Source organism: Lissotriton helveticus, chromosome 7 (assembly GCF_964261635.1).
Source record: "Lissotriton helveticus chromosome 7, aLisHel1.1, whole genome shotgun sequence".
NCBI classification, from domain to species: Eukaryota; Metazoa; Chordata; class Amphibia; order Caudata; family Salamandridae; genus Lissotriton; species Lissotriton helveticus.
In genome coordinates, this window is record NC_136068.1 from 1,536,475,180 (window position 1) to 1,536,502,871 (window position 27,692).

General features: G+C 42.1%; 1 protein-coding gene across 2 annotated transcripts in view; it reads right to left on the reverse strand.

Moving 5' to 3' along the window:
• Window positions 1-27,692, reverse strand: part of LOC144770456 (BAR/IMD domain-containing adapter protein 2-like) — a 368,945-nt gene that overhangs the window by 187,719 nt on the left and 153,534 nt on the right. For both annotated transcript variants that reach the window (XM_078654979.1, XM_078654981.1), the window contains exon 4: window positions 4,661-4,722. In XM_078654979.1, coding sequence (XP_078511105.1) covers window positions 4,661-4,722 — 62 coding nt within the window. The remainder of the gene's footprint in view (window positions 1-4,660; window positions 4,723-27,692) is intronic.

Sequence of the window (27,692 nt, forward strand, 5' to 3'; positions counted from 1 at the left end):
CAGATGCTATGAAAGGACTGTTGCTGTACTGGGGTCCTATGTCCAACAGTCTCCAGATCAGAAGATTAACCAGAGTCCTTGAAGCAACAATTAATGTGACTGCAGGAACTACTCCGCCGAACTTTATGCCACCCGCATGGTTGTTCTTCAAAATCGTTTGGTGCTAGACGTCATCTTAGCGGATAAGGGAGGAGCCTGTTGCATCATCGGTGCAAGCTGTTGTGTGTATATTCCTGATTCATCACCGTCAGTATATGATGCTATCTCCAAGCTTCACTGAATTGCCTCCGAAATCCATCAAGAAACTGGAACTCCCTGGTCTTGGAGCTCTGGGCTCTGGCAACTGCTCTTCTCCTGGGGTTGGAAAATGGTAACGGCTTACTGATTCCACTAGCTTTTCTGTTCTTCTGCTGTCTGTGCATCCACTGCTGCCCCGCACTTTGTTCTATCTATGCTGTCGGATGTACACCACCTACCATGCTTCAACGCATCAAAGATAGTAAAATACTGTATCAACAAGCTGTAGACGAACTTATGCGGATCGATATTGACTGAGGTGTTGCTCATGGCAAAAGGAGGAACTGTGAAAACTGAATCTGCTAAGTTGCCATGTGCCCCACCATTTTATGACTACAGCATCCATTTCACCTCAGTTTCACAGACCACGTACATGTTGACCTGCACCTCGAGCTGACCTTTTTACCGCACCCATGCTAAAATGTGCCAGGAATGTTGAGATGATAGATGACCTCGCCCGTGGGTTCCATTCCTGTTTCAACTACACAGCAAGATGCAGGTGATGTGCCTAAGGCTTAGACTGCCCCTTACCTGCATCAAGCTCCGTGACAAAGGGCAGGTGATCTGTATCTCCATCCCCGCAAGCTATATGGACTTTCTGCGTTCCTTCTCTTGCGAGGGGAGTGTCCATATCCTATAAAGGATGCTGCGTGCACCTTGCAAGTCGAACATTCTCCCATTAACTACCTCCATTGGGTCACGGACACTTTTCCGTCTCTATAGATTCCTGTGTGAGATTAATAAACCCGCGTTCCTTCACTCCCAGTGGTGTGGTCTCCCATATTTTAACGTACTTGGTGGAAGCTGCAGACTTGGGTGTTCCCTGCACCGCTGGGTGTTCTTCCTTTAAGACCCTCTGGTTCTTCACGTGCAATCTTTATGTCCATCACGTCAGAATTACAAGAAATAAGGCGCCTCATTTGTACTTATCTTGCAGCTGATAGATTTTGAATTACTTGTCAAGTTCATTTAGAAGTACTTACATTTTGTTGTGTTAGAAAACATTGGAAACTTCCTGTACTCCAGCAAGATTGTCATCGGTCCACATTACAAAATTCCCTGCAGCCCTAATTCCAGTATCCCCGAGTACAATTTAAGTATCCTCTCTACACACTTCAGAGAACTACATAAAATGCACACTGATGGCTTCCTCTGGAAGCTGTAACAACTAGCCAGCAAGAAAGGACTGTCACACAAGGGCCTAAATCTTCCTGTTCGCCTATAAAATTACTGCCTTTAGGATACAGTAAATGCTAAATATTTTGCCAATTATCTGTTTCCTTTAAAAAAACAATATCTTAATTTGTGGCTGACTATCGGAGCTCCTAACTTTTGTCACCATCTTCAGTTTTCCACCTCAAAGCAATCACTATCCTTCTATCCTACCGGGATCTCCTGTACTGCCCTCAGACTAGTTACAGAATACATAAAATTAATGATTTTCCCTTGATGCATTTAATGATAGGTTGTATTATTATCCTGTGCAATGGCCTCTATGCAGTGGCAGCTGGACCATGGAATTTATTTCATCAGCCGGGGCCTGAAGAAATATGATCACATCACCCCCATCTTGATGGAACTCCATTGGCTACCCTTTCAGGCATGTACCACGTTCAGTTACATCATTTAAAAGCCATCACAATCCCTTTCAGGCATGTACCATGTTCAGTTTACAAAGCCATCACAAATGGTATTCAAGCTTATCTTGTGGATAAGCTCACCATCTATGGTGACTCTGCACACTCACAGCAGGATATCAGAGACTAAGAAGTGTGAAAAAGAAAACCAATGTAGTAGGACCCATGTGTGTACCCAGATTGTGGCCCCCACAATGCTCCAATTTAGGAAGATTAGAAGACGTACATCTTTATGGAACACTACCTCAGTGCAGTAACAAGACGCTCTACTCTTTGAACCCAGCTACCTCTTCTATTACTCGTTGACTCTTTATATGCCTTTGACACTTACAGTGCTCTGCTGCCTTTTGGCTAGGTTGGCACTATACAAATGCCATACACATACATACATACATCAGTCTCTAAAGGATGAGTGTCTCAGTTTGCGGTGTCTAGACTCGAAGTTGTCACGGAGAGTAATACAGCTCCGTGGCTGGCTTACCAACTTCCTTCTCTCCCATCATCAGTGTCACCACCCTTTTAGGGTCCTTATCTGCACTATCCATGTCCTCCTGTGTGAGGATTTCATACTTCACTTACAACAAGGATCCAAGAGAGCCACGTAAAGTCACCACGACCAGGTCTTCAGCCCAAAATGAGGTGTACATCAACCTCAGATGTTTATGATTAAATTCATAAAGAGGAAACTTACCTTTGCATCTTTTTCACTCTTCTGAGAATTGGCCACCGAAATTCTTTAAACGTGATCTCCATTATAAATCTCAATCACTTTCTTAGCCAGAGATAATATTCTGCCAAATCATTGCTCTGTACCCAACACATCTTCTGATGACACTTTGTCCCTTGTGCTCAAACTGTTTGAGCGTTAACTGAATCTCTAACTAGAGACCTGTAAGGGCTTTTTGGTGAACACTTACAGATATCTAGTTTTAAGTTTTCTACTCATCTCCAGAGACACCAGGATTGACTTGCTGACTTCAAAGTGCAGTATTCCAAGTAAATCTCCTATGGGAAAGTTTACACCAGCTTCAAATGAAATAAAGATAAAATATAGAAACTGCTTTAAGGGCACCAAACGTATTCTATTCTTTGGATAGCATGGAGCAGAGGATAAGGCTTCTGTTAGGAAGAGTGCAGGGACAATGCCGAAGACAACAATTCTAAACATGTAAGCACATCCCGCTAAACCATGATGACTTTTACACATCTGGAGCACAATTATCTTGTGCCCTGGCTATGGCGTAGGAAATAGAATTGCAGGTGACACTTCACAACAGAGATTGCTCCAATGTAGGCTGCAGGCTCTACCTCTAATTAATATTGTTAGGTTATCCGAGGCACAATGCTAGCTCAGATCAACTCAACATACCTCACATAGTGACCACCTTTAATATGCAGGTTTTGGCATCTCAGTGACTCAGACTGGAACTGTAGCAAGAATCCACACTGCACTCCAGCTGTGGTGCTTACACTGATGATGCTACACTAACCGTGGTGGCAACCTGGAGACACCTATGAGCTGGAGAGGGGTACTTGGTTGTTGCTGTGACCCGAATGTCTGGTGGAGTCAGCCCAGAGGAAGTTTATCTTGAACATGGAAGTCCTGTCCACCCAGGTGGGCAACTAGAGCCAAATTTCGGGGGGGGGGGGGAGGGGGGGCTGAAAAAATATTTGGGGGGGGGGCTAATTCTTCCACCTTAGACAGAGTGGCTGTAAGAAGGGGTCAACACACAACAAAAGCCTCATTTGCAAGTAAATGGTCTTTTAAAGTCCTGTTAAGTACTCGGGTGCGGCTGCAATAAGATACTCGCCAGCCCGCGAAGCTGTCTCTGCCCGGGCTGACGGACACGACGGGGGGGGGGGGGTGAGGGGGCTGAAGCCCCTGAGCCCAATGGGTGTTGCGCGCCTGTGTCCACCTCAATCCACTCTCCACTGTTTAGGACAAGGACTTATAGAATCTTACTATCCTATACCTGGTAGGTTTGTGGGAGCCCTTCCAGCCATAGAAGAGCAAACAGCAATATATACCTAGGTCTTGGGCTTCTGGGAGGCCTATAAGCACATCTGCAGAACACTGCTACTCAAATTGGTAACACTTTCTGCCTACAATGTGAATACTTTTACAATGCCCATTATAAATTGTATTGTCAATGTCACTTATTGCCCTGGCTTCAAATGTTTGTTGCTACAGTGCAGTTCCTGTCAGAGCACCCTGATGACATCCGAAGTGGAGTTCTGAAAGGAATCGAGCTGCATCAATACACATGTGAAGCCTTAACAAGGGTTAGTTTAAGGGATTGAAACACGTGCTGGCTGATCGGGAGCCACAATAATAACACTGGCCAAGGGTCAACGAAACAGACACCTTTAACTGAAAACACCTGGACAGTAAAATGTGGAAATTACCTTGCTTTCTGAAAATGTCTAAACCTACGGGTATGAAATGCTTTTTTCGGGTGATGATAGAAGACCACAATAAAGTGTCCATTGAAGTTTTATTTGTCAGAATAAAAGCTAACTGTAAAAATAATCATGTTATTTATATATAAGCTGTCTATATAAGATTGCACCTTAGGCGCGATCTGCAAATATGGTTTGTTTAGTAGTGCACGATCATTTATCAACCGTGGTATAATGAATGCTTAGTTGACCCACAGAGAATGCAACTTATGACCACATTAGCAGCCTTTTAATCCACTAAACTATTTTACCACCATGGTACTCACCGTTTCTTCCAGCTGTACTTGGATCTGACGATGAACCTCTGCCATTTGGAACAGCGTGTCACCTGCAAACAATCACAAAGTATTAGCACTGCTGTGGCTAAACGTTCTGGTACTGGCTTTTTAATTACATAGCTTCTTCTGTAAGTCATTTGTGCACTATCCCTTACTTGAAGATATGCAACTTTAGATCTGGCCTAGAGACAGCCTTTCTTGTGTCACTAGATGCTTGTAATAAAAATCCATACATATGTTAATACACAGGGGGTCTTTAGGTCTGCCCTGTTTATCCATTGGTCTGTTCACCTGTCATTCCCATTTTGCTTCTGCCCACCATAATATATGGCTCTGGGTCAGCTCACTTCTGCCATTGACTCTCTTGCACTGTAAGTGATGGCATTTTTTATAACCACTTGTGCGCAACCGCCTAAAAAGAAGTGCACTTCAGTAGGCCAACACTTTCATTTTACATTACTTTGGCAATGCCTTTTACCTTCCATTCTTTACACTTTTTCATTTTTTATTCACCCTTCTGTATTCAAACTAAGGGCCTGATTCAGAGTTTGCAAATATGGACTTCATCACAAATGTGACAGATATCCCATTTGCCTTCTTATAAGTGCATTAGTATCTAATACACCTGTAAATAAGGCAGACCGGGTATCCGTCATATTTGTGTATGTAATTCGAGGTCTGTATTACCTTTTCAATGCACCGATAAGCATCATATTTTCTTGAAATGTGCAATAAAAAGGGATTCTATTACTGTTCTAAGTGCACCTGTCTCCTAGGACGCACTATACTGCTGTATTAAAATCATATGCAATGACTGTTTCCATTAATTTAAATTTGTATTCTTAAAATATGGCTGGCATGTTTTCACAGGTTTTAACCATCACACCTGTTTGCCAAGACCAGCCCCTATTGGCCTTGCCAATGCTTATTTGTATTGTATTGATTTTTCTTTTATTGTATATTTTACTTCATTATAATCAATAAAATAGCATGCATTATGTGCCACAATTCCTTTACTTAATTATTACAATAGAAGTAGCCTAATTTTCCTTGCACAATAACAACATACTATGAAATAAACACATTATCCCATAGCTAGTGCTGCACCTCCTGTTACTTCTGGATGTTCACATGACCACAGTGGATAATCACACTTATACAAAACCTCAATATTGGAACATGCTTCTTTAAATATGGCAATGCAGAACGAATCCCCAAAGTATCCAGGTGTGATTAATAAACAATGACCTAAATCTGATATCGATATAATTACACCACATCTCTGATAATAAGCACTGAAAAAGTCTGATACAAAAATCTGTAAAGTGGAGAAGGAGAAACGTGTGTTGACTCGGAGTTATGATAGCAGCCAGTAAATAAAAAGAGATAAAGGGTACAAAAGTTATTAACCACAAAATAGAGGTGTGCAAAATTATGCCTGTGTGACTGTGAAACTACGCCAGTGCAGCATTTATCACATGCCTATGTACGTACGAAAATTTAGTACACCAACATCAACAGTGACATTTTGCATGAATACATTGGGATTAAAAAGAAACAAACAAACACACAAGCAAATAAACAAACAACACATGTGACTCCATGGTCAAAAATCTGAGCTGCATTGGAAGACCTGAGGAGTGCTTGTTTAAAGAATTAGGCCCAGCCAGGGGTCCAGGAGGTCAGATAGATTCACTTAAACACCCCAGGAAAGCTCTAACTGAAGACCCGGGACAAAGCTTCAGCAGGCCCAAGTGCACAGTCCCCTGGACTTGGGGCTTTATCGGCCCAGCTGCTGGGTTACAAAGTGCCTTGGTCACGGCTCTTCAGGCTCCAGGGCCTCTGTCCTTCACCCCGGTGGAAAGCTCTGACCAGGACCTGGGCCTGAGCTCCAGCAGGCGAATGGTGTGCAGTCCCCCGGGCTGAGGCTCCCTTCAGTGGCTAGTGATGTCACAAAGTGGGGATAGAGTATGGGTGACCTGCTTTCAACTGGTTGTTTGCCGTGGACAATGCAAGGGCTTGAGAGAAGCTGTACAAGCAAACAACCGGATGGCCAGCCCCTCATTCTGATGGGATGGAAAGCTCTAACGGGGACCCAGGTCAGAGCTGCAGCAGGCCCAGAGACATGATTCCCTGTGCCTGGACTCCATTCGCTGCCCACTGTGTTGCAAAGTACCTCGGGCGGTGGTTGGCAGGCCCCTGGAGGGTCACCCTGCTTTGTCAGGGTGGAATGCTCAAACTGGGATGCAGGTCAGGGCTCTAGCAAGTCTGAGGGTAGAGGCCTCCACGCAGGATGTGCATTCCAGGGTGGGAAGCTTTAGAGGCCCTGCTGCCTTTTTTATACAACCCAAGCCTCTCCAAATAGAGATGTACACTCCGTGTCCTGACCCCACGTTTTGGCGGCAAGACAGGCAGGAAAACTAGTAAGGTTAGGAGGTGTGTCTACATTCAGCCAGCATCACCTTTAGGGCAGGCCAGCTGATGTGAACCACACTTTTCAGATTCCTCCTTGTTGTTTTGGATTGAATTAGAATTCTGGGGTCAGGGTTAGGCCCACTTCCCACAGAAAGTGGTCATGTAGAGGGTGTTGACACCCTGAAGGTAGGTAGCCCATTGGCTACTACATGTTACTCCCCTTAAACGCCCCTAAATTGAGTATTAAGGTGCTACCCCCAAACCCAGGTGTAATGGGGTACCAGGGTTCCATTCTGGTAAAGACCTCATTCAAACTATGCAGTAACTCCATAGGTAAGGCAAATAGGCAGCAGCTTCATGAATCAGGTCTCCAAACACCTGTTCACAAAGAGTCTTCTTGGGGCAGCTTGAGCTGCTACCTTGGCTGGAGAATAGTCGTATTTCCAGATCTTCCACTAGTCCCCCAGGGTAAATATCCTTCACAACGAATACTTCACAATGAATACTTTCACCCCGCATACCATCACTCCACATGATGCACCTACGACGCATACTATTACTCTGCATGTCATTACATCGCATGCGCTTTTACAACGCATGCGATGTAATGACGATCCACCTGGTTGTGGGGAAACTGAGTGTAAAGACGAGGCGCAGACAGGTGTAGGAGGTCAGAGGTTTATTTGTAGAAAAGAGAGCCGTCCAGCCTGAAGGGGAGACGAGCAGCTGCAACTGCCACGCAGGGAATCAAGGAGTAGAATGCCAGAGCATAGGAACACTCAGAGCATAGGAACACTACAGGTGACATCATAGAGTTCAGTGATAGAATCATAACAAATAGTAACCAAAGCAGATTACCACACACCTCCCCCCTTTTTTGAAGAAAAAAAAACAATCCTGTGGATAAAATAACAGTAAAAAAAAAACAGATTAAATGTAATCACGAAACTTGTTTGGTCTAACAGTCGCTCTTGAACTCTTCCTTAAATTATTCCCAACATCGACAATTTTAGGAGAAAGAACAGTTGCACGGGAAGGATCTTTAGCAACACGAGAAGTGCTCCACCAATTACCATTAGACAATTTGACAGCATTTTTGCGAACTTCCACAACCTGTTGAGAGTCAAGAAATTTTGAGAAACCTTTTTTTACAGTGACAGGATTCTTAATTCTAACCCAATCACCCGCTCGAATACTGGGAAGGAACTTTTTGCATAAATGTTCATTATTGGGCAGAGAATTCAAAGATTTTTTGTTAGCACATTGCCACACCTCTTCCAAATCACAGCCTCGGTGGGAACTTTTAGCCATCCAAAAAGGGAAAGCTTGGGAGCAAGCTTTTCTTCCTCTCATGAGCTCGAAGGGAGAAAAACCAGTGGCAACATGAGGGGAAATACGATAAGACCAAATTAGATCTTTTACAGCTTGAAAAATACAATTGCCTAACCTGAAAGCAGCTTGCACACATTCAACAATGACTCTATTGAATCTCTCGGTCTTGCCGTTGCTCTGGGGATGATATAAGGGAGTTCTAGTGTGTTTAATACAGCAATTTTTTAAGAAAATACCCATTTCTTTGGAAATAAATTGTACACCGTTGTCGGTTAGAATTTCTTCCGGACAACCCTCCCTCAAAAATATTTTACTCAAACAATTAATGACACTTTTAGAGTTGGGAACATTAATAGGTTCAACTTCAACCCATCTGGAAAGATGATCAACAAGGACCAAGAAATATTTGGAAGTATTGGGAAGAACATGAAATGGACCTAAAAAATCCAGACCAATTTTCTGCCAGGCTCTAATAGGAGGAGGAACAGCAGAATCACTAACACCTTCTAAAACAAGAACCTTATCACTGGTGTTGCATCGTGTACAAACTTTGATGGCTTCAACAATTTGATTGTCCATTTTAGGCCACCAAAAATTCGATCTGACATTTCTCTTGGTAATGGTGGCTCCTAGGTGTCCAGAATGTGCATCACTAATTATTTTCTCCCGATAAACAGAAGGAGGAATAAATTTATTGCCTCTAACAACTTTACCATTTTCTAATGAAAGTTCTGAATTAATTTTCCAATAAATCTGAAGTTCGGGAGAAAGAGATTTTTCTTTGGGCCAACCTTTTTGAATGAAAGAAGATACATCTTTAAGTACAACATCATTTTCAACTGCTTTGATCCAATCACCTTCAGCAAAGGAAATGGAATCTTCGGAAATGTTAGCCACAAAGCATTCTTCAATCTCATTTTCCCAATCATTTTCCTCAGAATCTTGTATAGGTAACCTGGACAAACAATCTGCCCGTTTGTTTTTGCCACCTGGAATGTAAATAACTTTGAAATTGAACTCTAATAATTTAGTAGAAAGCCTAGCCAATCGTGCAGTGGTGCGTTTGATATTCTTGCCTGACAAGATATCGACAAGGGGTCGATGGTCGGTCTGAAGAACAAATGGTCGGCCCCATAAGTAAGATTTGAATTTCTCAACGCTCCAAGCGCACGCTAGGAGCTCTTTCTCTATTACTGAATATTTTCTTTCAACAGGACGAAGAGGCCTGGAGGCAAACCCCACTGTAAATTCCTTTCCATAAGCTAATTGAGAAAGGACAGCTCCTAAGCCATATTCACAGGCGTCAACAGTGACCACAGTTTCTCTATCACCATTGAAGGGCTGAAGAGCAGGAGCTTTAGTAATATGCTCTTTAATCAGCAGAAAACCTCTTTCACATTCATCAGACCAGCTGAAGGTAGCGCCTTTTTTAAGTAAAAGTCTAAAACATTCAGTAGTTTTGGCATAGTCCCTTATGAATTTGGAGTAAAACTCACAAAGACCCAGAAATGACAAAAGCTGTTCTTTGTTAGAGGGAGGGGGGGCTTCAATAATGCTTTTGACTAAACCTGGTCTGGGTTTAATGCCATTTTCGGAAATGATATGACCAAGATATTCTACCTCTCTGGTTTTGAATATACATTTACTCTTCTGTAAAGTTACACCTCTTTGTTCTAAAATGTTGAAAACTTGGTCAATGGCTTTCTCATGTTCAGTCTCAGTTTGAGTAAAAATGAGAATGTCATCTTGGAAAACGACTACATTAGCGAGTCCTTCAAACATTTCTGACATAATTCGTTGAAAGACAGCAGCGGCAGAAGCCAGGCCAAAAGGAAGACGACGAAATTGGAAAACACCATCAGGCGTTACAAAAGCGGTGAGATGTCGTGAGAGGGGATGTAATTCAATTTGGTGGTAAGCTGCTTTAAGATCAAGTTTGGAAAACCAAGTAGAAGAGCCCACCTTAGCTATCAAATCTTCAATACGGGGAAGGGGAAAACCATCGATCCAGATGGCTTCATTAAGACTGCGTAAATCCACACACATCCTAAGGTCACCAGATCTCTTCCTGGCCAAAACAATGGGAGAAAGCCATAACGTGGATTCTACTTTCTCAATGATTCCTTGTTCACATAGTGACTTAAGATGTTTAGATAAATCATTTCTAATGCTAAGTGGGACATTTCTAAGTTTGTGTTTGATTGGGGTAATGTTGTCTTTAACCTTAATGAAATGTTGAAAATTGGTGATTTTACCAAGACGATCTTCGAAAATTTTCTCATATTTACTTTCCCACCATTTGCTATTTAAAATGTTGCATACAGGAACGGGAGGTGAAGGTATAGAACAAGGGGAATTGTATCCTTCAATAAATACAGGATTAGGTAGACCAGGTTTGATGGTAATACCGAATTCAGCCTGATGTAGGAGACCGAGGACATTAATGCCTCGTTTGGCAACATAAACCTTCCCTTTAATATGTTTATTAAAAATTGAGATTTCAGCCCAGAAGTATCCTAAGAGATTAATTCTGCTCCCTTCAAAGGCTACAGTCAGAACATCAGGAGGAAGTAAACACTTGTCTCGACAAAAATGAGAGTATTTGTCATGAGAAACGATAGTAATGCGAGCCCCAGTGTCTACAAGTAATTGAACATGATAATTATCGATGATAGTGTCGACTTCGGGATCAGGAACATGAAGTGTAAAGTTGGAGTCATCACTATTTTTCACCACAACAACATATTCTTGAGTAGTTACATCACAATCAGGATATTCAGTGGAAAGCATTGGAGAATTTAAATCGGAAAAAGAATCATTCTCATTCATAACACATCGCACATTGCCTCTTCTACCTCTCATGCAAACCTTTGAGAAATGACCATTTTTGCCACATTGGCTGCATTGTTGATTAACAGCAGGACAATTTTTGAAATTAGAAACATGGTAAGAGGAACCACATCTGAAACAAAAAGTACTTTGACTAAATTGTCTATTAGGCATAAAAGGTCTTCTGGTACCCATTCTTCTAAAATAACCACGTGAGTCACGGGGAATGAAGTTAGGTGTCTTGATAGAAACAGGCATTTTGGTGGAGACAGCACCTGAAATAGAAGTGTTAGAAAGAGAAACTTCTAATTGTTTAGAATCTTCTAAAGATGTCTCTATGCTTTTAGCTATATCGATAGCTTTATCTAGAGAAGGATCTTTGCAAGATAATAATTTTCCTTGAATTTGTTTGCAAGAGCAACGGGCAATTAGTTGATCTCTAATAAGTTGTGAGGTGAAATTATCAAATTCACATTTGGAAGCGAGTATTTTCAAGGCAGTTACAAAGGTGTCGATGCTTTCTTCAGGTTTTTGAGCTCTGGTGAAAAATTTATAACGATGTACCACCATGTTTTTAGTTTTGACAAAATATTTGTCTAGTTTGGCTATAGCTATATCAAATTCATCTGGAGCTTCACCAGGAGGTGGAGTATAAGGGGGTAAATGGTCAAAAACATTTTGGCCTTCTACGCCAAGATGATAATACATAAGATTTTTTTTTCTTTCTGCACGATATCTTAAGCCATCAATGGCACCTAAATAAGCCATGAAGGATCTCAACCAGAGTTTCCATTCGAGAGGAGGATCGCCAGGAGTCTGGAGAAATGGAGCTGGAGCAGTAACGTTTTGCATTGTAAAATCCTCTATTTTCTCTTATTAATTGAAGCGAGAAAAAAAATTTATTAAAAGTTTTAACGTGTAGAAAAGCTGTGCACACCAGCGTGAAGATATCACTTTAGAAGGTGAAGACTGTGTACATTTCAGTAAGTAGATGTCACTTTAGAAAGTAAAAGCTTGTATGAATGCGTAGTTGTTTTGATATTTGAATGTATATGTATATAGCTGTGCACATCAGCATATCAGAACAGGAACAACAAAATTATTTGCTGTGTGCGCAAGCTGTGCACATCAGCGTGACAAGGCTCTTTTCAGCAGTGGAGAATTGTACATGTATAGCTGTGTACATCAGCGTGTGAATAGAGAATTGCTGTGTGCATCAGCGAAGATGTAGGATTCCTGGTTGGCTGTGCACGAAAGAAACAATGACTTGAGGGCAGCAGATGAAGCCTTTGTGACGACAGAGACAATGGAGGCTTGGAAGCTGCAACTGAGTCTTTTGTGTGAAGGCTTTGTGACGTTTAATATTCGAGGGATAGAAGAAACGTCATGTCGCAAGAGCGTGTTGTGACGTGGCCGAATGACAAGCAGCGCGGACGTCTGTGGTAATCAGCGTCTATGGCAACCAGCGTCTATGGCAACCAGCAAGCGTGGCGTGATGACGTTGGGTTGATGTCCGTTAGAACGTCATCAAAACGAAGCGCAGCTCGTAGAGGAAGGAGCTGGTAAGGCAGATGTGCGCAATGCGGTAAAAGCCAAGTAAATTACAAAAAAAAGAGTCACAGCCTGCTGAACAAGTTGGTAGGAATGATGCGCGTTGGTATGTGAAAGATTGTGCACTGTTAGGCTGGGCGTAGATCAGGTTTAACGAGAAACAGCATAAAAATAGTAGGGAAAAAAAATCGTGCAGCTGTGACGGCTCTCGGTGAGTACGGCAGGCAAGTTAATAATTTGAAAAAGTACTCACGTACTCCTTGTGAAGGAAATGTCGTCGTCAGTTTCACAGCGCTGAGCGCTGTGTCCTTACTTTCACAGTGTTTCACTCGATGTTCGTCGTAGAAATTTAGATGACATCGGAAAAACAGCTGACCATCCTCTGTCGCCAATGTAAAGACGAGGCGCAGACAGGTGTAGGAGGTCAGAGGTTTATTTGTAGAAAAGAGAGCCGTCCAGCCTGAAGGGGAGACGAGCAGCTGCAACTGCCACGCAGGGAATCAAGGAGTAGAATGCCAGAGCATAGGAACACTCAGAGCATAGGAACACTACAGGTGACATCATAGAGTTCAGTGATAGAATCATAACAAATAGTAACCAAAGCAGATTACCACACTGAGATTCTTCTGTTTCCTCACAACGACGTGCACCGTGCACCGCCCCTCAGACTACGAAGGAACAAGGAGGGAGGAACCACGAGGAGAGAGAGGTTAGGGAGATTGTGCCTGGGGTGAGGGTTACTTTTTTAGGGTTTATGGAAAAGTCGGGGGGCGTGCAGAGCAGTGTTTCTGTGTAGGGAGCAGAGTGGGGGTCGGGGGAGGGCTGTGCTGGGGGGAAGTGTTTTAAGGTTTAGGGTAGTGTTGTGGTGTTTGTGTAGTGTAGGGAAGTGTTTTAGGGTTTATGGTAGTGTCGGGGGATCATGCAGGGTAGTGTTTCAGTGTAGGGAATGGACTGGAGGTAGGGGGAAGGTCGTGCTGGGCGTAGTGTTTTAGGGTAGTTTTGTGGTGTTTGTGTAGGGTAGTGTTTTAGGGTTTAGGTAGTGTCGGGGAGTCGTGCAGGGTAGTATTTGAGTGTATGGAGCGAAGTGGGGGTCGGGAGCGTCGTGCTGGAGGTAGTGTTTTAGGGTTTATGGTAGTGGTGTAGTGTAGGGTAGTGTTTTAGGGTTTAGGGTAGTGTCGGGGGGTCGTGCAGGGTAGTGTTTCAGTGTAGGGACGGGACTGGTTGTAGGGGCAGGGTCGTGCAGGGTGTAGTGTATTAGGGTTTAGGGTAGTGTTGTGGTGTTTGTGTAGTGTAGGGTAGTGGTTTAGGGTAGTGTATTAAGAAATGTACAGTTTTAAATTAATACTCGAAAATTAGTTAAAATTACATTATTTTTAAATTACTTACCCACCCAAAACCCCTGCTTTCCTGCTATCCCGTCCCAGTGGATAAGTAAAAAATGTTTTAAAACGTATAAGAGATGTACACTTTTAAAATTAATACTAGAGTATTAATAAAAAAAATGATGAATTTAAATACCGCCATTTTTAAATTACTTACCCCTCCCAAAACCCCTGTTTCCCTGGCGTCCTGTGCCAGTTGGTAAGTGACTAATTTATAAGACTAAACATATTGACAGATATATTTTTCGTTGTACTGGCATGCATTGTTTAAAAATGCATTGTTAAGGTACTTTTAATACAAAATTTGTTGTATTTGCTTTGTTATAAAAACATGCGGGTCATTGCATTTGCGCTGAGAAAAATGTGTGGTAATGGTATTCGGAGTGTTTGTATGCGGAGTTACGTCGTATATTCGTCCCCCAGTAGCAGTTGGAACAAATATGAGCATAATTTGTGTTTCCATAGTTAGGTGACAAGGAAGCCAATTACAAGGGACCCATTTGTGAGTTGAAGTGAATCAAGAAGCATTTCCCACTCCTTTTGTATCTGCCGTACCAGAACAAGGCCAAAAAAGCATTATCATTTGTACTCTTGTTTCATATGTATAAACCATCAGCAGTTGGCTCTCCGTCTTCTCAGTAAGCATTAGCACGTTAATATATTTTGACTTTCCAGCAACATGTTCCTTTCCCACAAGGGCTGTAACACTTCATACTTTAGGCAGAGGGATCGAAGTGGCTAATGAGCAATTCTTGAGTTGAGGAACTGTGAAGGATTCTTTGAGATAATTTTTTTCCGGACAATAAGGACAAGGTATGAGAATATAATCTAGACTAGGTGTAAAGTATTTTAAATCTAAAAGTAGCTGGTGCTTTTTAGTTCATTTTAATGCCTGTTGGTCACACATATAAGCACAGCCAATGCAAAGTTGGTTCTTCTTTAGGCACAGTATTTTAGCCTATCTATTGCCATCTATCCTCCACATTTGCTACTTCTATGGGCACTTTATCACCCGAGTGCTGGTGGCATATTAGGTGCGCACTTTGTGCTAGAAGTGTCCCTATCAAAATGCAGGAGTTTGAGCTAAGCAGGACATCATGTGTAAGCATTATATCATAAAATTAGTTCACAGTCTTATACAGCACTGAAGGAAAGAAACTCTTACTTGATGAAAGGAAGGAACACTGTAGGAAACCCCCCTTTTAAGCTTGGTCATACAGACCTTTTGCTGGACCCTATATTTTGCCTGACTGTAGAACTCTGTGCACTTTACACCTGCTAACTAATGGTAACGTGCCTGTGCTCCCACTTTAAACATTATGGAATTGGCATACACCTAATTTGCATATTTAACTCACCTATAAGTCCCTAGTGTATTTAACAAATGTACCCAGGTTCTGTAAGTTAAATGCCATTACTGGACTGCCGCACCCGTTGTGGCATCCACTACAGTGACACTGTAAACATGACTGCATTTGAAGCCTGACTGTAGCAGTGTAAAAACTGCAGTTTGACCTGTCAAAAATATTAATAAGTCACAAATACATAGGCCTTGTCACCCACAAGGCGGTAAGCATGGCATTTAAAATCAGGCCATGTAGAAATTTAATATTAAGATGTCCTTACAGCGGCCAACATCCCAAAAATATTTTTGACTGTGGCAGGCCTGGCTGACCTATTTAGAAAACCAGCGTACATATTAACGCGCAGCGGTCGCGCCAATGTCGCAACGAAGGCGCGACAAAGGCAAGACCGTCTGCGACCATCCGAGACCGACCGGGTCCAGGGGCCAGGACCTATGCCTAAAAAAACCTGTCTCTAAATCAACTACACAATATTTGTCTAATCAACTATTTAGCTTGAGAGGCAGGAGGGGGTGAAACTGTAGTTTATTATGTCCTTTAGAAGTTAATTCTTTATGTAATGGTTGTAACTACGGTTTTAACAATTCGAGTTCCAATGTGGATATTAGTCCTATTGTTGAAGCTTTGAGTGAGCAAGAATCGTTACATAAACCCTTTAGTAATAATATAACTTATCATTTTTGGACAAAACACAAGGAGGACATTTTAAATTTTCTAAATAGTGAAGAACCTGACGCTATTTTTCTGACAGAAACTTGGTTGAATGACTGTTCAGGCCTGGATGTAGAATCCTCAGGAAAGGTGATGGGATTGCGATTATTTTTAAAAGAAGCTTCTTATGTAAGTTAGACTTCCCTCTGGTGGATTGTGAAGCCGCACTTTTTAAACTTACGCTTTCCCCAGTTTACTTTATCTGGGACTTTGAACTAGCGACCCCCTTGACCGGCTGGTTCTTGGGTGCCCTTACTGTCAGACATGTTGGCGCTCTGGCTACTTAAATTGGCTAATTTCACAGTTTTAGGAGATTTAAACCTTCATTTGGAAAACCTGGAATGTTTAGCAAGTCAGGCTTTGATTGCTGACTTTTCTGCGCTGAACTTACCTCTTTGCAAAGAAGGCCCCACTCACATTGCTGGTCACTTATTGGACCCTATTTTCTCTAACTTGTCTGACATTAATTGTTCTCCTGCATTGCCTTTATGTTGGCCGGATCATTTTGCGGTCAAATTTCAACACAGAAGTCCATTGAAAATGGTCCCATTGCTATCTAACATACCGGGTCGGGCCAGAAACTGGGGCAAATTGGATGCAGTAAAATGTAACCACTTACTGTTAAACAATGCTCCTTGTTTGAATTCTATATCACTGGCCTCCCTGGACAGTATCTATAAATGGATCACTTCTGCCTCCAATACTTGTCTGCCACCCACTGTGAAAAAACTCAAAAACCACCGTTCTCCGGCGCCCTGGTTTACAGAGCAGCTAAAAACTGAAAAAAGCAAGTGTAAAGCGATAGAAAGAAGGTGGAGAAGGGATTACTCTCCCGAATCCAAGGGTATTTACAAAGCCTCACTGAAAAAATACCATGCTCTATGTAAAGTAGCACGAGCCGATTACATCTCCCACACTATTTTGGGGGCGTAGAATTGTTCTCGTACGCTATTTTCCATGGTGAAGAAACTAGCAGGTTCAGGGACGCAACCTAGCCCGCCTGTTCTCGACGAATTACAATGTAATTTGCTTGCTAACTTTTTTATAACTAAAGTTGGACAAATCCATCAGACTTTAGGAGGAACTAGTGTTATAAGGCCGACTTTGCCCGATCTTGCTCTGGCACCCACTGTAGAGCATTCTCGGTTAAAATTAGAGAAATGGGCTCCTTTGGACATTGGGTCTTTTACTAAAATCTTAGCGAGCATTAAATCAGGCTCTCCGTGCGACCCTATTCCAGCAACAGCACTCTTACAAATGGAACAGCCTGCTTTAAGAGTTGTTATGGAGCTATTGAATGCCTCTCTTAGCGAAGCAGAGATGCCTGCCATTTGGAAGCATGCAATGGTTCTGCCCCTGTTGAAGAAGCAAAATGCGGACCCTGCTATCCCGACCAATTTTAGGCCGATTTCCTTGCTCCCGGTGTTTTCCAAAGTTTTGGAAAAACATGTAAATGCCCAGTTGTCTATGTTTTTGGAATCTTCGAACTTCCTGCACACTTCTCAATCGGGCTTTAGAGCAGGGTTCTCAACTGAGACTACATTGTTGGGCGTTACGGAGATGCTACGCCAACAGTTGGACGCAGGTGATACAGTGGCCCTTATATTATTAGACCTAAGCGCCGCGTTCGATACGGTTTCTCAGTCCTTACGGGCATTGGGCATTACTGGATCGGCGCTTGGCTGGCTGTCTTCCTTTTTATCAGAACGATCATTCCAAGTTTTCTCCACTAGGGCAACCTCAAAATCCTACACATCCCTGTTTGGGGTGCCACAGGGCTCAATTCAGAGCCCACTCTTTTTTAACATCTATGTGCAACCCCTGGCAGTGATTGCTGAGGAAGCAGGGTTGGCACTTTTTTTATATGCCGATGATACTCAAATCATCTTTTCTCTATCGGCTGATAAGAGACTGAGGCCTTCTGCTCTGCAATTGGGCTTACTCAATATTGCATCGTCGATGCAATTAAATTTGCTGAAGCTCAATGGAGATAAGACGGAAGAGCTTATTTTTGGTAAAAATTCTGAACATAGGGGCCCTCAACATTGGCCAGCTGAAATGGGGCCTTTACCTACGCCTTCCTCTCGTGTCCGCAATCTAGGCTTTATCATTGACAATAAACTGTCAATGAAACAACAGGCGGTCCAAATTGCAACCACCTGTTTTACCATCTTAAAATGGTTAAAAAAAATAATTTGGATGCTCCCTGTTGATACCCAGAGGACGGTAGTCCAGGCACTTGTAACATCTCGCCTGGACTATGGTAACGTCCTTTTTCTGGGCTCAAACAGGGATGTATTACGTAAGCTTCAGGTGGTGCAGAATTCTGCTGCCAGATTGCTGCTTGGATTTCCTAGAATGTCCAGTACGGCCAATGCCCTGAGAGAGTTACACTGGCTCAAGGTGGAACAGCGAACTAAATTTAAAGCCCTGTGTTATATGTACAGAATTAAGATTGGCTCAGCTCCGAAATACCTACAAGATCTGGTACGCCCTTACCATCCTTCTCGCCTGATTCGCCCTCCTTAGAAGAGAATTTCACTGTGCCCAGGATCAAATTAACAAGAATGGGAGAACGCTCCTTCTCTTTTCTCGGGCCAACATTGTGGCATTCTCTACCTCACGCGATGCGGAATGAGAAGCTGTATTCCAATTTCCGCAAGCAATTAAAAACTTGGCTGTTCACTCAACAATTCTAACTTCAGATTTTTAGAGTCTTTTTCTGGCCTGCGCTGAGAAACCCTTGGTTGGGTAGCTGTGCGCATTAGAAAATAAATTAACATAATATAACATAACATAACATATTAAAATCTTAATACAGTATCCCATGATTTGGACTAGCTATAAAATAATTAAACTACTATTTCTGATATTTATTAAAATTTCAATTTAAAGGTGAAGTAAGACTTTTTACTAAATAATAAGATAATAAACAAAAGTTACTTTTAGAAAGATATCTTTTCACCGTCTAAAGTTAACAGAGGTTAAACTTGCATCTGCTGTCACATTTCTGCCAGCCAGTAATTAGCATTTAAATAGGTGTGGAAAATGTGCAAAGTGTCTACTAGGATCAAACAATAGGCTGAGTTGCATAGGTAGATATGACTCCACTGAACCTCACAGACAGAATATGCAAGGTGTGGCCTGTGGACATCTTTTTGACATTGCAGTGTCAAATCCTGCTTGAGGGCCAAACCCTGCCTGATAGGTCTGCTGGGTTAACTTATTACACTTTTGGGCAAGAGAACCTGATGACAAGATAATTCTTATGTATCTACTGTCTGGTTGCTGAAGGACCTTCTGTAGAGGTCCTTCAGCAATCAGACTTCACTCTCTGGCTTTTACATATATTACTGGGGGCACACTTAAAAGGAATGGAAAAAGGATGCCAAAACAATTATTTTGTATATATTGTCTGGTTGTAGTAGACTTCCGTCTCTGGGTTTGTTGTGGGCACACTGACTCACTCAAACTGTATTTTAGCGTTAGATTGATTATTGGCACTTTGTACTTCTTTGAGCTATACCTAATGAATACCTTAAAAATCAATATCTCAGATTCCCCGTGCTGGATTTTTGTCATTTTGGTCTCTTTTTGTTTGTTAAATTTAACTCAATATTTCTAATTCAATTTGGGAAAGTCATTGTTTTTCATTTTCACTTTATTACTGTTTTGGAACTGCGTAAATACTTTACAAATTGCCTCAAAGTTAAGCCTGTCTGTTCTGTGCCATATCTACCAGGGGATTGAGTTCAGGTTTATTTAGTGAATTTAGTGGTTCAAAAGGGTTGTGATTATTCATTGAGGTAGGTAGTCACCCATCCCAATTAATAATCCAATTTCTTACATAGGTGTTCAGGGGTGTGATCCAGGACTTGTGTTTTGCAGTACCAATCAGTGATTTAAGTTAGAATCAGAAATTGCTTCTTAAAGTGACAATAAAAATAGACTTTGTGATTTATGAATATTTTTATTTTTATTTGGTAATTTTTAATTTTTCCTAAATTCACTCTTTCCCTCAACTTCTGACACCTTTGATTTTGTAAAGAAGGGATTTGAGCTCAAGCAACAGCATAGTAGTTTTGAGGAGCAAGGAAAGAAAGGGGACTAAAACTGGTGAAAACATCCAAGACGGAGGAATAACAGATTGCCTGAAGAGCATGGGAGGAAGTATGCATGCTGTAGTCCCCCCACAGGAGCATTTAGAGCGTCGGAGGTGGAGGAAGGAAACAAAATTGTCATTGACGAGGCTCCAAAGCCAGAGGAGGATGAGCTCACACGGTCTATATCCCCTGCAGTGCCTAGAGCAGGGAGCAGTGTGTCTTCTTAAAGCTTGACCAAATCAGAGATAGAGGGCAAGTGGGCTCAGAGGGAGGTGAGGCTGAAACTGCCTCCACTAGCCTTTGAGGAATAGAAGGCGCAGCACAAAAGGCCTTGGAGGAAAGGAAGACAGCAGAAAATGTAGGCTTTTGAAGAAAAGGAAATTCTGCTGGCCCATGAGAGAATCCAGAGAAAGCTAGACCTGAAGGCAAAAAGGTCCTCTGAGTCCATTGATGATCCCAGCAGTGACAGTGAAGAGCCGAAGAGAGGTAAAACAGTTCACATGCCCAAAGACCTCGTGCCTTGCTATGTGGTTGAGGTGACATAGGTAAGTGGTTTGCAGCATATGAGGACTTAAAAGACTAAGTCAGGAGGTAAAATATTTACCCATCACGAACCTGGTCGGTATACTCGACTCATGCTTCATCTTGGTCGGCCTCAAATAGTCTACGGTGACTAATAAATGTCATAGGCACTTTGTGCTTTTTGTGCTATTCCGACATAAAACTTTTTCAAAAACCATATTTCCATTCCCTTGTTGGATTTTTGTCATTTTGGTGTTATTTGGTTTAATTCATTTTCTCTATTTTTCTCATTTGATTTGGGATTTGTATTGGTTTGTATTTGAACTTTATTATTGTTTTAGTACTGCATAAATACTTGACACACTACCCCTGAGTGACGCTTGTCTGCTCTTTGCTGTAGCTATCAAGGGGGTTGAGCTAAAGTTAGTTTAGTAGCTATAATGGTTCACCCTGATATGGATTGTGATTATTCCTTGAGATAGGTAGTCACCCACCCCAACTATTAATGTTCTTTCTAACAAACACCATATCTTAGTTTTTTTCATTGTGTGGACACATCCACATGGGAAATGGAGTGCTTGAGAAATAACAGTGAACAAAATGCAGTAAAATTATAGCATATGATTGAGAAAATATTTTTTCGATTGTTATGCATATTCAACAGTGGTGAGTTATACGTTTTTGGGAAATGCCAGCAGGCTGGAGTTTAGTTTTAAGTGTTCTGATAGTTGATTCTATTTGCTGATGCCTGGCTTGTTCTTTTTGGCTTTTGAGATTTTCAGTTGTAGGTTGGATTTGTATCTAGTGTCTCTTTTGCCTTCTGAGGTGCACAAGTGGCTGGGAAGGCCAAGATATAGCATTTTATGTGTGATGTGGGACATTTTAACGCCAATTTTGTCTTTAAGGGTAGTCAGTGAAGTTCTGTCTTATGGTGCTTGTACCTAGTTATATCTAGAAGGTGTCTATAATATTGTAAAGTTCATAGCGAAGATGATTAAAGAGACTCTGGAAGTCATATAAAAACTGCTGTTGTATACCACAGCCATGGGGCAGTCTAACTTAATAGATACGTTATTAAGGTCAAGGAATCTTGCAATAACCTGCAGATTACACAGCTTCACAGAAGGCTTAATCAGAGACCAAATTATTTTGCATATAATTTGCTCTAGTGTCAGTTTACCATTTGACTTTACACATGTATGCATAGAAGTGCAACACACAATAATGTGTGATATAGATGAAGGCGCAAAAGGTCAGTTAACTTAGAATTAACACACAATTAAGAGAGCAAAGGTAAATATCTCAGGTGACAAAGAATAGAAAGGGTAAAAGGGACAAAACCTAGAGTGACAGTGGATTATGTGCAATAGAAGTATAAGCAATGAAAGAATGTGCAGTGAATATGCAAACATGGAACACATATGGAATGATCAACCGGTACCCAAGAGTCTGAAAAAGAGATAACCAAAAGTGACAGACAAATGTGTAGAAGATAACATATCAGACTGCAATGAAAAGGATATTTTTAATAAATATTGGAGGGGGAAGCTGGAAGATTTTGATATGTTATGTTGACTGTGTTCGCTCTAACTTTAGAATGGTTTCTGATTCAGAATAAGGTTATGTAACAAACTCTGAGAACAATCCAAACAGATATTGTGAAAAGAAACATTATACATTAGAAGAGTCAAATATTCAGTTGAGGGAACAATCCAAACAGATGTTGTGAAAAGAAACATGATACATTAGAAGAGTCAAATATTCAGTTGAGGGACCCACAATCAAACGTTAAACTAGAATATAGGGAAATTGAAAAAACTGCACAGTGGATAATACAATTTTTTGATGGACAGAGCAGAAAACTCTTTGCACTGTGCTTTATCCTATTAGAGTTTTTATTTTATAAAGCCGGGCTTTCTTGGTGAAAAGCTGCATTACAATGTTGACTCATCAGTAATATCCAGTAAATGATAAGAGAAGTTAGTGATGATAAATAGTGCAGCTCTATCAACATTCACATGCTTCATGACAGAACAGCGATAACAAGTCTTTCACGACATGTTTATGACTATTTTACAGTCATGCATCGTCCTGAATACTCTAACACTGCAGAATTTAATTTCACAACCTGCAATTTGGTGGCCACGCTATTGTTGCTAATAGCCCTGCTACAAAATCTACTGCATGATGATAACAATCATTAATTACCCCTGCATTTCCATCCTGATGATCACCCTAGTTAAATAGGAGAGAAGCATTTACAAATTAGTACCAACAAATTCTACTTTTAAAGATATATCAAATAATTATTGTTAATGTTGCTGACAATAACCGATGTATAAAATTATTGTGCTGTTTTTTTTAACTATTTTTATCCATATTACACTAGCCATGTTATTACTGACCGCTGCCCTATCTGCACGCTTTATTATACCATTGTTTCTATTCCTTTTGTATCATACCAATAAATCCGAAAATAATAGCCTCTGAAGAAAGAAATAAGTCAAGTATTACCATTCCTCCCTATCCCTTGACTGCTAAGACTGATGTTTGAACACTGTAAAGTTCATGAAATATACCCGGGGGAACCCTGTCTCTGTAAGATATCTACCCAGTTTCTATATGGATTTTAGTTAACATATAAGGCTATTCAGTTACAGGGCACACACGTTTGTTAATCATGTAGAATTAAGATAAACCACCCAAGATGGGCCTGTTTTCGAGGTTTTTACTGTTATGGAAGGATTTTGTACACAGATTTGGGCAAAAGATGATTCCACATCTACAGCTAATTGATTAGGGAAGATGATCTGTTAGATTGGACCCAGTCCTTTATGGATAGTGTCTTGGTGTCAAAAAACAAAGATGTGTAAATCACCAAAGTATAATTGATCTAACTCTCTCCAGCAAAAGCATTAGCCTAGTGAGAAATTGTACTACTAAGTGAACCTGTGACCTGCAGGTTATATCCAATACTGTTTAAACACAGTTCTTTGCAGGTCTGTGATTTTTAAAGTGAGCCTCACTTTTTAACACACGTATAGGCTAGATCAGTCAAAGATATGTGGTGGCAAACAAAAGAGTGATTTTTTGTAAACATATTTTAATACCATTTCATCAACGTGGGTTTGAGGAAATGGTATTATGAAATACGAGCGTGTGTGCATGTTCAGCAGGCTGACTGCAGTTTTGAGACAACACAGTACCGAAATATCTCAATACCCTATGGAAGCACAAAAAAGAAAAATACAACATAAAGACACAATACACCAACACTACATCATAAAAAACACCCAGCACTCAATTACAAAAGTCACAAACTACTACACAGCAAAACCTCGACAAAACACAATAGCAACATACCACAACGCACCAAAAGTACACAGTACAACAAAGAATGATCAAAATAATGCAATAATACATCAACTAACCAACACAACAGCACACTGAAAAGGACAACACGAGATAACAGTGCACCTCAACAAAATAACACCACAACACAAGAAAACACCAACAATGCATCATGCCACCTCAACATCACAATGTAGCAATAAAACATCAACATAACACGAACTAATCCAACACTGGTATATGAAAAGAACAGAAAAACTGTACCACTACAACAAAACACAACATATGACAAAATAACTGAAAGTACAAACCAGCAATTCACCAACGCAACAAAATAACAAGAGCACATCAACACAGAACAATATGGCATAAGAGAACAATACAACATACCAAACAAACAAAACCTTAGCATAACACATCAACAATACACCGCTACACTAAAAAGATGTAACAACTTCTAAAATCAGCACCAGCTAAAAACAACTTCCGCACAACATATCAGCATGATATTGCATCTAACAACATAACACAACATATCAATAAAAACACAAAACACTACGAAAACAGTACACTGACTCAATACCTAAATATACCACACCAAACACAACAATATTTACCACAACACAATGATATACCAACAAAGGTAGACAACAAAATCTCAACATATCAATTAGTCAATATAACAAAACACAACACACCAAACCTACACACCACTTAAATACATCAACACAAGAACAAAGCACAACATAAAAAAATCAAGCTAATACAGCCCAAAAGCAACAAAACACAATATATTAACATAGCACTACACAAGATCGCAATGCACTTCTGTTGCATTTTTGGGTAGGTTATGTTTGAACACTTGTGTATTGTGTAATGTTGATGTGTGTAGTGTTCTGGGCAAGGCCGGACTGGCCAGTCTGTCACTGCGACATTTCTCCAGTAGGCTGTAGATAAATGGTCTTCTCTCAGAGCAGCATGGGCTGAGAACCCGGTCACCCTATTCTAGACACAACCTCCTACAGTGTAGGCCTGGTTTGCACATTTTCACAACAACTGATTTTTGTTTCCATCCTGCCATGGTTCTGTGGTTGTGCTTGGTTAAAATTGTTATTTTGTGGTTTGTGATGCACTGAGTTTAAGTTCTAAGCTGCACTGTTTTGTTATTGATTTTTTGCCAGTTTGTTGTTTTTAGGTCTCGGCTAGCGTAGGCTGCGCACATACGTAGCCTCGCTGGCAAGATTTTTTGTTCTTAGTAGTGAGGCTTAAACCCGCCCCTCTTCTCCATTGGCTGGCTTCCTAAACGGCGGCCAGCCATTGGAGAAGAGGTTTGTATTTCAATTTAAGCCCCGTCTTTTTCGGATTGGGGGGGGCGTGTTTTTTCGGTTCTTTATCTCTATGACGTCCTCAGTCCAAAACACGCCCCCAGTCTGAAAAGGACAGGGCTTGCTGCCTCTCAAGTTAGTCCGCTTCTGGGAAACTTCAGTTTAAAGGGAAACCCTGGGGCGCCAGCGGCTGTGCCTCGTTCTATCACCATGACTTTTTTCTTTGCCGAATAGCGCGATACAGAAGGTACTGCGGTCTGCTCAGCCCGCAATAAATCAAGTGAGTAGAGAAGCCGTCACGAGTGTCCGAGGCGGAGCGGCTGCTGTGTGTTTTTTTTTATTTTATGTAGCTGGCTGCGTGCAGCCTCCGTTCCCCCTTAGCAGGTGTGTATTGTCACTCAGGGCCATAAGGCAGCATGCAGTGGAAGCCTACCCCCTCCATTTCCCTCAGACGGCACAATGAGAGTCCCCTGCTCTGGCCACGGTGGCGCCCTGTCTGGTGGGTGGCCGTTTGAGGTATCATCCTGCCCTTGTCCTTCTCCTAGCAGATCTCCACACTGGCCGGCTGTTTGGTGCTGAAGGCGAGGCGAAACAGGGAGGGCCTTTGACGCGGGGCACCCGGGGGCAGAGCGGAGCTGCCTGCCTGGGTGTCATTCTGTTCATGGCAAGTGCGGGGTGCGCTGCTCGCCGCAGGCCGCCGCGCCTCCCGCTCCACCTCCTCGCTCTACTCCTCCATTGTACGATGCTGCGCGCAGCCCTGCCCAGGGCCATATGACACAAACTCGCGTGGAGGGAGGGTTGGGGGGAGATGTCAACATGTTTTATGTCTGTGCGCTCCTGTGCTGCTCGTGACCGACCTGTCTGTCTGTAGGCAGCAGGGATCGCGATCCGCCGATACACCGACCAAGGGAGATAGCGTTTTAGTCAAGAAGTGCAAGTCACAGAAGCCCGTTGTTTTTATGGTTTTCAAATTGCTATGGAGAACATTCACTCCGAAATGTACAGTCTCCTCATCGATACCTACATTAAGGATTCCAAAGAAAGGGAGTTTCTCTTCAACGCCATTGAAACCCTACCTTGTGTTAAAAAGAAGGCCGACTGGGCTCTGCGTTGGATTGGAGACAGACCCTCCAACTCCACCCTCCAACTCCACCCTCCAACTCAAACTCCACCCTCCAACTCAAACTCCACACTCCAACTCAAACTCCACCCTCAAACTCCACCCTCCAACTCCACCCTCCAACTCCATCCTCCAACTCCTCCCTCCAACTCCACCCTCCAACTCAAACTCCACCCTCCATCTCAAACTCCACCCTCCATCTCCAGCCTCCAACTCCACCCTCCAACTCAAACTCCATCCACCAACTCAAACTCTACCCTCCAACTCAAACTCCACCCTCCAACTCCAACTCCATCCTCCAACTCCACCCTCCAACTCCACCCTCCAACTCAAACTCTACCCTCCAACTCAAACTCCACCCTCCAACTCCACCCTCCAACTTCACCCTCCAACTCCACCCTCCAACTCCACCCTCCAACTCAAACTCCACCCTCCAACTCCACCTTTCAACTCCACCCTCCAACTCAAACTCTACCCTCCAACTCAAACTCCACTCTCCTTCACCTCCCCATAAGCGTGTGTGGCTTGTGTGGGCTTGCATAGCATGGAGACCGAGTGTGTGTAGCAAGCATCAGAGGATGATGGATCACTGTGGGGGCTACATCTCAGAGACTCAATAACAGTTTCCCCCTCACCTGGACTCTGTTCACTGCGCCAAGATTACGCGGGTCCACATTCAGGACTTTTGATTGGTGTGAGCCTGAATCTAAGTCTTGTGGTCATGTGTGGACTCCCTTTTATATGCTCAACCATGTACTATCTAGAAACCCCAGTCCACAATATCCTCACCACTTGGTGTTTACCGTTACCCTCTTGTGTTCATGGCTTGGAAGAACGCTCGTAAAGCTGTTTTCTTATCTCTACTTGGTTGACTGTGGTTATTACGTTTGGAACTGACTATGAACCTAACTTTCCAATCTTTAAAGGTTGCAATTAGACCTTGAACTTTACATTGATATGCATGTGCTTCCCTGAATATTTTCGACAGCCACTATAGCAAACGGAGTAGCAACAT